This window comes from Myzus persicae, unplaced genomic scaffold, assembly GCF_001856785.1.
Source record: "Myzus persicae strain clone G006 unplaced genomic scaffold, MPER_G0061.0, whole genome shotgun sequence".
Lineage (NCBI taxonomy): Eukaryota > Metazoa > Arthropoda > Insecta > Hemiptera > Aphididae > Myzus > Myzus persicae.
The window spans coordinates 124,740-138,006 of NW_019100725.1; the positions used below are offsets into that span (position 1 = coordinate 124,740).

Consider the following 13,267-nt stretch of genomic DNA (forward strand, 5'->3'; position numbering starts at 1 on the left):
ATTCGCTGCCGATTAATATCCGTATCCTAATATCAGAAAAGAGAAGAGCTAGAGCCCTCTATCAACGTACCCGATTACCCTCCCACAAACAAACATACAATAACTTAGGAAATCATCTTAAAAAAGTCTTAGCAAAAATCAAAAATCTTAACTAAGAAAATTTCCTGAGTAAATTATCTAAAAATAATAGTAGCCTTTGGAAAGCGTCAAAACAAGCACTACATTTTAAAATAACCACTCCACCTATTAAAAAATCCGATGGGAGTTTCACTGTGTCTGACACAGAGAAAGCAGAACTTTTTAAAAATCACCTCTTTAATGTTTTTCAACCTCACCAAGATATTTTACCTGCCAACTCTGATACGATTCTTAGTGGTCTTGATATGCCTTTACCTCTATCTTCCTCAATTAAACACTTTTCACCGAGCGATATTAAATTTGCAATTCAAAAGCACACTCTTAAGAAGTCTCCGGGTTTTGACCTCATAACGGCTGAAGTAGCCAGATGCCTTCCTAAACGCGCAATCGTATTACTAACTCATATATATAATGCCATTCTCAGATTGTCATACTTCCCACTTTTATGGAAGTTCTCCAAAATCATACTTTTCCCAAAACCAAATAAGCCCCCTGACCTGGTAACGTCATATAGACCAATTAGTCTATTACCCTTCTTCGGAAAAGTGCTAGAAAGATTAATACTGAATCGCATACTTCCCATAATTAGTGAAAAAAATATATTACCTAACTACCAATTCGGTTTTCGCGCACATCATTCTACAATCCATCAAGTTCACAGGCTAGTTGACTCGGTGTCTTTCGCACTTGAAAAAAAAATGTATTGTTCTTGTGTATTTCTTGACATCCAACAGGCCTTTGACCGTGTATGGCATGAAGGACTGCTTTACAAGGTAAAGACCTTTCTGCCCCCAACATACTACACGCTACTTAAATCATATCTAACTGATCGTTATTTTCAAGTTCATTTTAAATCTGCATACTCTAACATAGCAAACATCAGAGCTGGTGTTCCTCAAGGGGGTATCCTTTCTCCATTACTATATAACTTATATGCTGCTGATCAACCAACCTCCGCCTACACCACTGTGGCTGACTATGCAGATGATAAACTTATCATATCTATAAATGAAAACCCCATTGTAGCATCGCTTAATCTACAAAATCATCTCTCCCTTATGGAAACCTGGTACAATAATTGGAGGATTAAGATAAATCAAACCAAATCTAGTCACACTACTTTTACCCTTAAGCTAGGACACTGCCCGCCAGTCACTCTCTATGGTACACAAATTCCATCCACTTCAACAGTTAAGTATCTTGGCTTAACCCTTGACCGTAGACTTACATGGGCCCAACATACACGTCTTAAAAGACTCCAACTAAATCTCCGACTTCGTATGCTTAAATCTTTGCTAGTCAATAACAAACACACCAACCTTAATATAAAACTACTAATGTATAAATCCCTCATTAAACCCATTTGGACCTATGGCATCCAACTGTGGGGAAATGCTAAAAAATCAAATACAAATCGTATTCAGACTTTCCAAAATATAACATTAAGAAAATTAACAAACTCCCCTCCATATGTTTCTAATCATACTCTCCACACAGACCTAAAAATCAAAACTATTAAAGAAGAAGCTGCTATTTATTATAAAAGATTTCATAATAGGCTTGCAACACATTCAAATCCGTTAGTCAAAACACTCTCATCAAATGTTATTCCGGGAAATCCTCCTAGGCGTTTAAAACGCAACTGGTGCCGTGATATGCTGATTTAATATCATAATTAAAAAAAAAAAAAAAATATATATAGATGATAGATGTTTCTATGAGAAAACTTAATGTATAATCTCAATTTATAAGTGTCATCACTGGGTGGCTGCTTTTATCATGTTATTCATGTTATTTTGTTTTTTTATATTTTAGCTAATACTCTTGTTGTACTCACGAGGTACAGATTGTGTATTTAATAATAAAGGAAAAAAAAAAAAAAAATTATCACTGTGTTAGTACTTTTGCTGATAGTGTGATATCAATTTTCAAGCTTCTGATTGTGGCGTTTATGGTTCATGCGTAGAATAAGATTCTCAAATCTATAGTTTTGTAACTGCCTACAGGCTGCTGTTGTCCACTTGTCCAGTACTCCAGTCTTGTGCAGCTTGTTGTTTAGGGATTCACATTGACGTGTCAAATGTTAATAGCCAGTTCGTGATCATCAACAGCAAATATTATGTCTAATCAAAAATGGACCGAAGGTCTTTCCGGTGAACGGATTACAGTATTAATGGCGCCATTCAAAAATCGGTCTGTAAATGAAGTTAATTATGACAACAAGATGAAATTCTGGAAAAAAACGATTGTAACTGAGTGCGAACGTAGACACCACTGTTCATTTTCTGTAAATGAATTGAAAACATGGTTCTTGTTCAAGGGACGATCGCCATTATGTCTACTGACAGTTGTTGAGGATATGTTTAGGTAAGTTTGGAGTACCAAAATCCTGAACTAGGAGAGATGAAATTAATAAACCATAATACTTTTATCAAATCGTTCGACAATACCTTGTATGGAGTTGTTGCAAAGTCTTTGACTGTATGTTGACAGAAAATCTTTTTTATAATCACATAATTGGGTATACATGTATAGTAAAAGTTTACCTTCTATAAGATTTAATTTACCAACTGAATCCATTTCCCTCTAGCTTTTCACCTGTGAGTTAAGCTGGGTAAAAATAAATTGAGTAGTGGTTGGAAAACAGGTCTAACACTGGTTCGGTTTGCCTTTATGGCAGTTAATATTAAAACTAGCCAATAGAACCAAGAACTCTTGGCATTTGTCATTTGTCATGCGAAACATGATTTAGTCCGATTTGAATGTTTCTCAACACCTTTCTTTCAAGTATTAACATTCTATTTGCTATCACTTTTTGTCGTAGAACATATTTCTCATGCATAGGTGATTTTTGCTCTTATATAACTGATATTACTTATTACCTATATAATATATTATTAAACATTAATCAATTATGGCATTGTTTTAAATTATCTGTGTATGCAATTATATACAAACAAAATATACTATCATCCAATTATCACTGTAAAAATAAATAACTAATCCACCAAAAATTTTAAAATTCTGAAGACTACAAACATTTAAAAAAAAATAATTTTTATACATCAATTATTATGATGTGTTTTCAAGAATAATATCCTGCTTAAAATTGTATTTCAAAATTATTGTAAAATATATAATTTTAGAATTATAATTATTGTTGTTATTATTATTATTATTATTATTATTAATTATTCCTAACACAATATTATAAATAATAATTAATATTTATGTAAAAACAATTCGTAAATGTATTATTACTATTACCTTTTAAGTTATGCTTTTATTTTTCATTCAGAGAAGGTACCATAAAATCCCAATCAAATTTTGAACAAATGACGTCCCAAAACAACAGTAATTGGTCAAGTTGGGCTGTGAACACCCTTGTAAAAAGTCCATTGTCGTGGTCTGTTGGTAGAATTAAAGAATCGATTTTACCTCCTACTCCTGCTATTGACGAAAAATCAGAATATGTTGTTTTAAATTTAGTTGAGGTAATACTTTTTTCATAAGCCTTTAATCATTTCATTAGCCTTAAATATTGTATTTTTATTTTAAAGAACCAAGCTAATGAACTATTCAACACGATTTCTGTGAATGATCAATCGCAAATCCTTTTCATGGACGACATACAAAACAAACTTCAAAAAATGTGGAGCGCTGATGTGTCAATGACTTCTACTGAGCTTATAGTACACTCATTGGAAATTCGGAATAAAGTTTTTGTAGAACGTGGTGAACATCTAGTGACTAACAAAACATTAGTTAAAATCGCAAGTGGTGACAAAGATGTTGAACCCATTTCTGAATTAGAAAAGAATTTTTTTAAATTAAAAGAAACCGAGAAAATTTTAATTGGTGAAATTAGCAATATGGATTTCGAAAAAGAATCCTTAGTCAAAGAAGCTAAAAGTTATATAGCCAAAAATATGAAGCCTATTGTAAGTTTTTTAAGAATATTTGTAATACATAACTTCTATTTTCAAATAATAATTGGATATAAATTAAAAATGTAGGCACTAACATACTTACGGAAAAAGAAAGAAATTGAAAAACGAATAGAAAAACAGCTGAAGTCACTTGACAATGTACAAGCCTTAATTTCAAGAATAGAAGAATCTAAATACAATGCCGAAGTAAATAACAATAGAAAATAGGTATTATGAATTATTAGTGTTTTTACCAAACTTTAAATTATAATTCTATAGGTATTGCAAACGTACGCTCATGGACTTGCAGCTTTAAAACTTTCATCTAAGGATTCTGGTCTCACAATTGATAATGTTGATGAAACAATGGCAGAATTAGCAGAAGTAATTACAATTTAACAATCAAATAATATTATTATTACTTTTCATCATTATATTATAGGTCATCGATGAACACAAAGATATGCAATCAGCAATGGGTAGTTTAGTCGATGTTAAACAAAAGTACAACGAACAAGAATTAGAAGATGAATTGGCTGATCTTTTAAGTAAGGATGAACCAATCACATCTAACACGGGAAAATATCTCATTCCAGGTAACGTTTTAGTAAGATGTAATGTACCAATAAAATTAATGGTTAAAAAACAATTTTTTCAGACCTACCAAGTGTACCAGACAACAGTTTGGAAGGCGAAGAATTGGACCTAGATCGGAGATTTCAGTTGTTGAGAGAACATTAAGTAATGAATCAAAAAAATAAACGATTCTAAATAAATACAATATATTCATGTATATCATAATTTTATATATTTACTTACATTATAAATAATTTTAGCCAAACTGCTAATAATGTACAAATGTTATTGTGGTAATTTGCTATTTTTTTTACAAGAAAAAAAATACATTGTTGATAAAATATACTCACATTTTTAAATAATTAAAAATTAGTTAAAATATTTATCATGACTTTCTGATTTCCATTAAATTAAAATCTAAGTAAAACGGTTAAGTTAATGTATTAATTTTATAATTATATTCTAAGAACACATGTCAATACCATCTACTTACAATCATACGTCTTTTGTCAACTAGTACTACCTAATCATAACTCTGTAAAATTATTTAAGCCATTTTCTCAATAAATTACAAACAATCAACCTTCAAATTAACAGTCCGTTGTGTTTCATAACTTGATCAATCTAAGTTTGCTAGAAATAGAATTATGATTTTAATTAAAAGCATTTCAAAACCTTCAACTCTCCAAGTCTGCATTTAACATCTAACTCACTAAATGACTAACATCATTTAACTTGAAAGTGATAGTAAGGTTATTAGTGGCTTTTTTCTAGAAAAGTAGAGTTTGTACATTTTTAACTTTAACTATCCATATTTAATACAATGTTATTTACAAATTATATTATGTTGGTTCAATTAATAACTTGTGTCTAAATTGTTGTTTTATCAGTTAAATAACAATTATGTTCAAGGATAATACTAGAATATTATTAATCCTAAGTCAAATCAGCCTTTTATGGTATTGCCCTTATTTATATTTAATGATTAACATATTTTATATATTGGTGTGATTGAATTGTTAAACAAATAACCCCAAACACTAGTGAAGTGGTAACATCACACTGTTCTTTAAATGTGGGAAGGCTTTACAGTAAACAGTATATAATTATTTAGGTTTGTTATATTAATTGAAAGGCCATTGGTCATTTATGATAGAAAGGAAGTTTTTCAACACAACATTACAGTAAATTACCAATAGCGTATTAGCAAGATTAAATCTAGATTTTATGAAAAAACTCAGTGTCCGATTACAAAAAAAAGGATTGAAATGTGCAAACCTAAATTAGGATAGTGTAATGTGATACTAACTGTTAAACAATAAAAAAACAAACAATAATTGTAAGCAACACCTACACAGAAAAATTAATAATATAATATTGTTTTTTTTTTTTATTAATATTTATATTCTCATTTACAACTATAATAATTCATAACTAAAATGAACGTAGCACTTTGATTTAGTTCTTCTGTATGTTGGTTTTATTCTACCCAAGAACCCTATTTTTTTTTTTTTTTATTTACCTATATATTATTATTTATTATAGATTACAAAATAAGTTGACTACAAATTTAAATATATAAAAATTGTTGCAATACAATTTACAACTTATTAAAAAAAAAACTTTGTACGTATTAGATATTAAAGCTTCTATTTATATTTTTTTTACAATTCAAAAAAATATATATATAAAATACAAATATAAATTAGGCTAAAAGTTTAAAAAAAGAAACTACCTATCTAGGGTGTCCCACACAAAAGCATTTCAATAAGTCACAAAATCCTAAGGCCACTCCTGTAGATAAATTATACGTTAAAATAAGACGTAGTACAAATTACAAATTGTATACTATCACATGGTTGCTTAAATATTTGTAATCCACCCATATAGATGTATACATATTAAGAATATTTTGTAAATATTGGTGGTTTCCAAAGATCCAGAAATTAAACTCAACCAATGAATGGTCAATAAAGCTTTAGAGTTCAGAATTTTCTTGTTCACGAAAAAGAAGCATTAAAAATACATATTTGTGGACATAGAAAAATGTACACTAAAAATAATTTTTTTATCTAATTATATTTATATTTTGTAGCAGTTGAGCAAATTGAATAAATAAAAATGAATATGCAATTATGACTTTGCAGTGTTGAATCAATTACCGATGTCTGATTAAAGTATTTCCTACCAAAAAATTATGTAAAGCTTGAAGAAAAAATAGTTGATTTGAGTTGTACAATAATACCACTAGATCAATATGTCAAAAATAAAACTATCTACATAAAACATTAAAATTATATAATATTAAAACTATTTATATAATAATTATTTTACATGTATAAGGATTTGAAAAGGATGTAACAAGGGTTTTAGTTAAATAATCAGACATATCCATTTCTGAAAAGTTGTACAAAAAAGTAAATAAAAGTATGAATAGAACAATGAGAATTTAATTTATGTAGGAATATAAATTAATTTAAAATAGGGATTCTTGAAGTCCATTGAGCCTAAATTAAGTCTTTAAAAAAAAAGATTATATAATTAACTTCATAATCCAAGTATTCCAAAACAAAATTATACTTCAATAACCTTTGTTAATACTCATGCATCACCCTGTATTACTCACTGTAATCTACTTTTTTGCATTTTATCATGGGAGTGCTTAAAAAATAATAAAGGGAAACACAATATTGAAATGTTAAAAAATATAAATATATATTTTTAAATGTAATGGAATTATGATTATTTTTTTTTTACTTTTGAATAAAAAGATAACATCAAGTAAAGGAAATAATTATGTTTAAAATAATAATAGAATTCTTCTTTTTTTCAACATGCTTAAGCTAAAATGAACTGTACTTATTTTAAGTTGCCCTATGTATTCAATGGGTATCCTTTTAAATATTTAACATCCTAATAATCGTCAATGTCATAGAGTTCGTTTGGATCCAAATCATCACATTGCATACTTTGGAAATCAACTTTATAACGTAATAATCCTGAAAATGATAACAAAAGCACATTGTTTAGTACACAAATAAGTACACCAAAAAAGTATAAGAAAAACATTTAAATAAACAAGAAACAACCAATAGTAATATATTGTGTTTAGTACATTTAAAATTAAGCCTACATTGATCACACAAACGTCAAAATTTTAATGGGTATACATTTATAAATATGTACTTTACACTTACAAAAAGTTTTGAAAATATTATGTGACTAATGTACAGAAAATACAAAACTATAAAGAAATAAATTATTGGTTATTTAAAATATTAAATGTCTTTTTTATAGAAGCAAAATATAACACAATAATTAAAAAAGTATAAATACAAATTAAGCACAAAATATTATTTAAAACACTCAAAATGATTTTAGTCTAACAAGACTCGACCTACGAATTTAAAAAAAACAAATTCACATTGTGATACTACTAACGTAATATTAAATATAATAATTATTTTAATAAAGCTCAGAAAAAAAATGAAACTTTACATTTATATCAATTAAAACCAAAAAATATGTGATAGTACCTACTCCATCTAAACTGAATTGTTTAAGAGGACGCTACACCAGCATGTTTTGTCTCTGTTTCACAAATGTGTTTGTAACGTAGCAAAAACTGTTTAGAATGGGATAGGACCACTCAGGCTGTAGTGATAGATCAGACTTGAAATTGATATACAATACAGTTGAGAAAATTATCAGCGAAATATTGTTATTATTTTATTGATATCACTTAAACGAAAAGCGTTTCAAAATCCATTATTTTTGTGATTTTCAAACTTGAATAACTGTTTTGTAATTCAGATATCAAAAAAATAAAAAAGGATATATATTTTCACATCCAAAATTTTCCTTTTTGAGTGGTAAAAATGTTATTTCTTAGTTATGACTGTAGTCTTCTCAGTTCTTTAGCTCGCAAAACAGTTTTTGCTATGTCTTACATTTATAAGATGGATACATGTGGGTTAGTATCCTCTTAATGGGTAGTGATTTTTCTTGTCATTTCCTAACACACGCACAACATAAAAATGTAGACATGTTTTATTCTGAAAGTATCAATTCATCAAGTGAAATGATAAGAATGCCGAAAAAAATTTGAATTTGTTCGTACGTTCAACTTGAGTGACTTTTTCACACTATTGATATTATCCCACAATATAATTTATATTTAAAGAAAAATTGTCATATTTTAATTTTGGAGATAAAATCAAAAAAATCAAAAATGTGGAGCCAAGTAGACTTGACGACAAATTTAATCTGTTTCAGAATTCTTATCGTTTCACTAAATGAATCAGTACGTTAAAAATAGAGCATGCCAAACACCTATGTAGCATGTGGGTTATTCAAAGACAGAAAATCAACTCTTCCAATCCAATTAATATTCATGCAATATATAAACTCATCTACAAAATGTATTCTGCATTGAAATATGATATTAAAATTATGAGCAATCATTAAAAAATATTTTCATGTCTGATGATCACAAATTTTCAACCAACATTTTTTTTTTCAAAATTGCAGTTATATATAACTTATAAATACTTAACATTATAACTATAATAAATATCATTCTATTTATTGTTAATTATGAATAATGATATGAACTTTTATTTTAAAGCTGTTTTTGAAATGTAATTCACTGCCTATTAAAAAAGAACTGAAATTAGAGACGTCTTACATAAAATGTTGGATTCTTATACACATATCAAAACAAAATGCTTTAATCAAATTAAATTAAGTTATCCTTCATAGAATTTCATTTTTATTAGGTAAATAAAGCATAAAACATTTTAATTTCAAACAAAAATATAAATAATTGTTCTAGTCAAAAATAATACAAATTGCATTTAATTATGCATGCATTGAAATCAAATCATAATACAAATGTACTCATGCATATAATATAACACACATCAGTACTTGTTAATTGTAAATTAAGCTACCTTAGGTTAGTTAATATAGTTAGTAATCATCAAGATTCACATCGTCCAATGGCTCATCCGCTTGCAAGGACTGAAAATCAACCTTGTAGCGGAGTATGCCTGTCAATAAATTTAAATTTTATACTTATAGACCTAGAGGTTAATGAGTCCAACCATAATTTAAAAAGTATATTAATTATTAAAGCTTATTAACCGCTATATTATTATATATAATTAATTATTAGGTATATATCTAAAAAGTATGAAGATATTTTTTTTCATTTTCATTGTTAATACAAATTATAAGTAAACTTTTTTATTTATCATCATTAATTACTCACCTCCTATGCCACCAAATCCTCTTACAAATTGTGATCCTTCTTGTGATTTATCTGTGATTATTTCTAAGGTAGCTCCGAAAATTTTATAATTGTTTGCTAACCATTCCAAAAGTGGCTGACACTCAACTAATTCCAATTCGACTCCGGTCTATAACATATTACATTTATAAATTATTTGAATATTCTTTATTATTTAGAATTCATTTGGATTAACTAGACATACATCTTTTTCTGTGAAATGTGATTTATCTTTTTCTTGTTCTGGGGTCAAATGTAATATTTTTTCTTCAGCTGTTGTGTGGTTTTTTAGGACATATCTCTGAATGTCTAGGTTCTCCCAACAAATTAATGTTTCAACAGATCCAAGTTCTAGAGCTTTTAAAGTATCCTCAACACCAAAACAGTATTTTCCAGTATCTTGACTGATTTCATCAAAATATCGTCCTAAAAACAAATTAAATATTTTTTTTATCACAATTAAATTCAATAGTAATGATTAGGATAACAGTTAATAAAAATATGTTGGTTAGGATCTTAGTAAAAGAATGTTTACCTATTAATTTTTTTTCTTGAATAAACTTAACATTTTGTAATGATTCAGCAGCTAATTCAATCGCTTGATTAAAACCATTTTCACCACCATACGATACATCAACTAATTTAATAATTTTAGCTTGTAACCGCTAAAACAAAATTAATATTGTTACTATTATATTTTGTATTACGGTATCGATAAATAGCGGTTAAATATACTTACAGGATCAAACATATCAGATTGACTAAGTTCTGTTTTAAAGTCTGCACTACCCGCCAATATTAATCCAGCTATATTAGGTTTGTCATTTGTAATAAACAGCTGAGTGGCTACCTCTGCTACTTTACGTACATAATTGTGTCGTTTTTCCATACGTAGACGGGCAAAACGTAAAGCAGATTGACCTCCTCTACCATGCTTTTTCGGTAAGTCAACAGTAAATTTATGAAGAACCTAAAAATTTTATTTTTAAATAATAAAATATATAATAGCAGGATTAAAAGTTGATCAAACCTCTCTGGTGTTTCCTTGTAAAGTACCAAATAGTGCACCATTACCATCCATCACAATGAAACCAAATTTATTGTCATCTGCCAATAGTGCTGTAAGCGCTTCTGTATGAAACTATAATATAAATTTATTATTAATAGGTACTCAATAGGTAGAAATAAAATTGATGTGTTCTTGATTTGGGCATAGAATTAAATAATTTTTACCTTATTATCACAAAGGTACAAAGAAGTATTAATAGGCTTGAATGGCTCAAAATCAATATTGACTTTCTTTTCTTTGCCTTCCTCAGTTACAATGGTTCCACAATACACCACTAATCCATTAGGTGGCACTAACAAATAAAACATAGATCATAATTAATAAATCAGGCATAATAATTAAATTTAAAAAAATTACCTTTAGTATAAAGCTTTAATCTTTGCTGTACTGATGTAATAGCACCCAATACTGACAATCTGTTTACACGTGACTTGATGTTTGATGCAGTACCATATTCATCAGCCAACATCTTACTCACTCTGGAAATCTGATCCTTAGGGGGTATGATTAACGAAATCATACTTGTTCCATTACTAAAAATAAAATTATTAAATCCTTGTAAGTACGGAAATTAAAACATTTATGTTTAAATATGCCTTGTCTCAAAAACTACTATGAATTTATTTTTAGCATAAATAGAAATTTATAAAAAGCTGTACTCCATCTGCTGAGAGAATGTGGTAGAGCGCAAACCAAAACATGATATAGGTACTGTCCTAATTCCCATTTTCCAGCTCGTCATACGCACTTATTGGTTTTTACAACTTAGTTTAAGACCGATTGATAATAATATAATTGTTTAAGAAATAGGTATCTTCTTATTGTTTTTTCGATATGAGAAGAAATCTCATTGTCTTTGTCTTACAGTTCCTATGAAAGACCTTCATAAGCAGTAAGTACTTACTGTTAAGAAAGCATACCACATCCAACAGCTACAACAGGACATGAGGTTTCTTCAGTTATAATATAATTAAAAGGAACATACTTATCTAGTATCTATAAATTATTATGCATGACTTCTAAATTACAATACACACAATAGGTAGGTACGCTAAAAAAATATTGTTTCAAAATATAATGTTTATTATAATAGATAGGTATATTATCCAACTAACCAAAACTATGATTATTTAACATAGGTAGGTATCACAGAAAAAAACTCTTATGAAATCTTTTTTGTAAAATAGCCAAGACTCAAGAGAGCTTTTAGCTATCCAGAATCTAGATGTTATTATTACGTGTATGTAAAGATTATAATAATAAAATACGCTGAATAATATGGACAGTTTACATTACGGACATTGGCCAACAGCAAAGACTGACATATAGTCACATTTCATGGATTTAACTGGTGAATTTGAAAACCGTTAAGGGTATTTTAAATAGAAATGGGTTGCAATTAAATACAGCTTTTTTTGTAAAGTATTAGTGTGTACTGTGGGACATGATTCAATCAGTTTGGTTCGCAGACCTAACATATTAATATAATATTATACCCATGGGCAACCCTCCCTCCTCCCTCCCCACCACACCACAAACAACCAGACGACGATCAATCTATGAAGCATCGAAATGGCCATACCCAAGTTCTGGGGGCACGTATGCAACGGCGGCGACGACGAAGCATTGCCCTATTATATGTAAGTAGGTACGCATATTGATTTAATACTATTGTATAATAACGTCACTCACCCTCTGGCCATCTCTAGACTCTTGATGAGCTTCTTGATCTTCCATATCTCTACGTTGCGATCCGAAGTGGTCTCCTCGCCGTTGGTGGTCATTTCGGGTGAGTGCGAAGAGTACAACGAGAGAACGACACGGGAAACTGAGAAAACGCACACACGGCGGACGGACTGACGCGCGACTTTACGTCAACAACAGTCTTCTGCAGGTTTTTACCGCTGTCCCCGACCAGAGCAGCGACAACTGACAGACAATGTGACAATGGTGTGCGATAAAATATATATTGTTGTACACCGTCGTATTAAATATTTTATTTTTTTAAATTTGTTCAATTAAAATGTGTGACTCGGCGAAGTAGGTTAGGCAGGCGCGAGAAACACACTCGGTCGCGCACACACACTGACAAAACGTCACACGCACACGCACGCACGGCAGAGCGGTAGCAGGCAGGCAGGCAGGCAGCAGTCGTGGACACGCGCACACACACACGCGACGCAAACGCACGCCACTGGTCGCAAACGATGGGCGGACGTTCGCGGTGCGGTGGTGTGGTCCGCTATTCCGTGATAACTGATAAGG

General features: G+C 29.6%; 2 protein-coding genes across 3 annotated transcripts; one reads left to right on the plus strand and one right to left on the minus strand.

Annotated features, from left to right (window-relative positions):
• Window positions 1-2,068: 2,068 nt before the first annotated feature.
• Window positions 2,069-4,829, plus strand: LOC111042662 (charged multivesicular body protein 7). The gene is made up of 7 exons (XM_022327348.1): window positions 2,069-2,505; window positions 3,437-3,632; window positions 3,699-4,079; window positions 4,155-4,274; window positions 4,347-4,451; window positions 4,510-4,663; window positions 4,726-4,829. The coding sequence occupies exons 1-7, from the start codon at window positions 2,258-2,260 to the stop codon at window positions 4,806-4,808; spliced, it is 1,287 nt and encodes a 428-aa protein (XP_022183040.1). The 5' UTR covers window positions 2,069-2,257; the 3' UTR covers window positions 4,809-4,829.
• A 2,637-nt stretch (window positions 4,830-7,466) lies between these two features.
• LOC111042669 (eukaryotic peptide chain release factor subunit 1) lies at window positions 7,467-13,111 on the minus strand. Of its 2 annotated transcripts, XM_022327355.1 has the most exons (10): window positions 12,695-13,111; window positions 11,360-11,535; window positions 11,167-11,294; window positions 10,964-11,074; window positions 10,673-10,903; window positions 10,469-10,598; window positions 10,139-10,359; window positions 9,916-10,063; window positions 9,596-9,694; window positions 7,467-7,642 (listed from the first exon to the last, which is right to left on the minus strand). In XM_022327355.1, the coding sequence occupies exons 1-9, from the start codon at window positions 12,784-12,786 to the stop codon at window positions 9,615-9,617; spliced, it is 1,317 nt and encodes a 438-aa protein (XP_022183047.1). In that variant the 5' UTR covers window positions 12,787-13,111; the 3' UTR covers window positions 7,467-7,642; window positions 9,596-9,614. The 2 variants fall into 2 exon arrangements, with proteins under 2 accessions (XP_022183047.1, XP_022183046.1); XM_022327354.1 differs by lacking the exon at window positions 9,596-9,694 and having other exon boundaries at window positions 12,695-13,110.
• Window positions 13,112-13,267: the final 156 nt, after the last annotated feature.

Excerpts from the sequence above, each read along its gene's own strand:
- LOC111042669 (XM_022327354.1), bottom strand. The coding sequence starts at position 12,786 with ATGACCACCAACGGCGAGGAGACCACTTCGGATCGCAACGTAGAGATA. Across the intron at positions 11,295-11,359 it reads ATTAAAGCTTTATACTAAAG|TGCCACCTAATGGATTAGTG; the intron begins GTAATTTTTTTA and ends TTTATTTGTTAG. Across the intron at positions 10,064-10,138 it reads CACATTTCACAGAAAAAGAT|ACCGGAGTCGAATTGGAATT; the intron begins GTATGTCTAGTT and ends AATATGTTATAG.
- LOC111042662 (XM_022327348.1), top strand. The coding sequence starts at position 2,258 with ATGTCTAATCAAAAATGGACCGAAGGTCTTTCCGGTGAACGGATTACA. Across the intron at positions 3,633-3,698 it reads TTGTTTTAAATTTAGTTGAG|AACCAAGCTAATGAACTATT; the intron begins GTAATACTTTTT and ends TTTATTTTAAAG. Across the intron at positions 4,664-4,725 it reads GGGAAAATATCTCATTCCAG|ACCTACCAAGTGTACCAGAC; the intron begins GTAACGTTTTAG and ends CAATTTTTTCAG.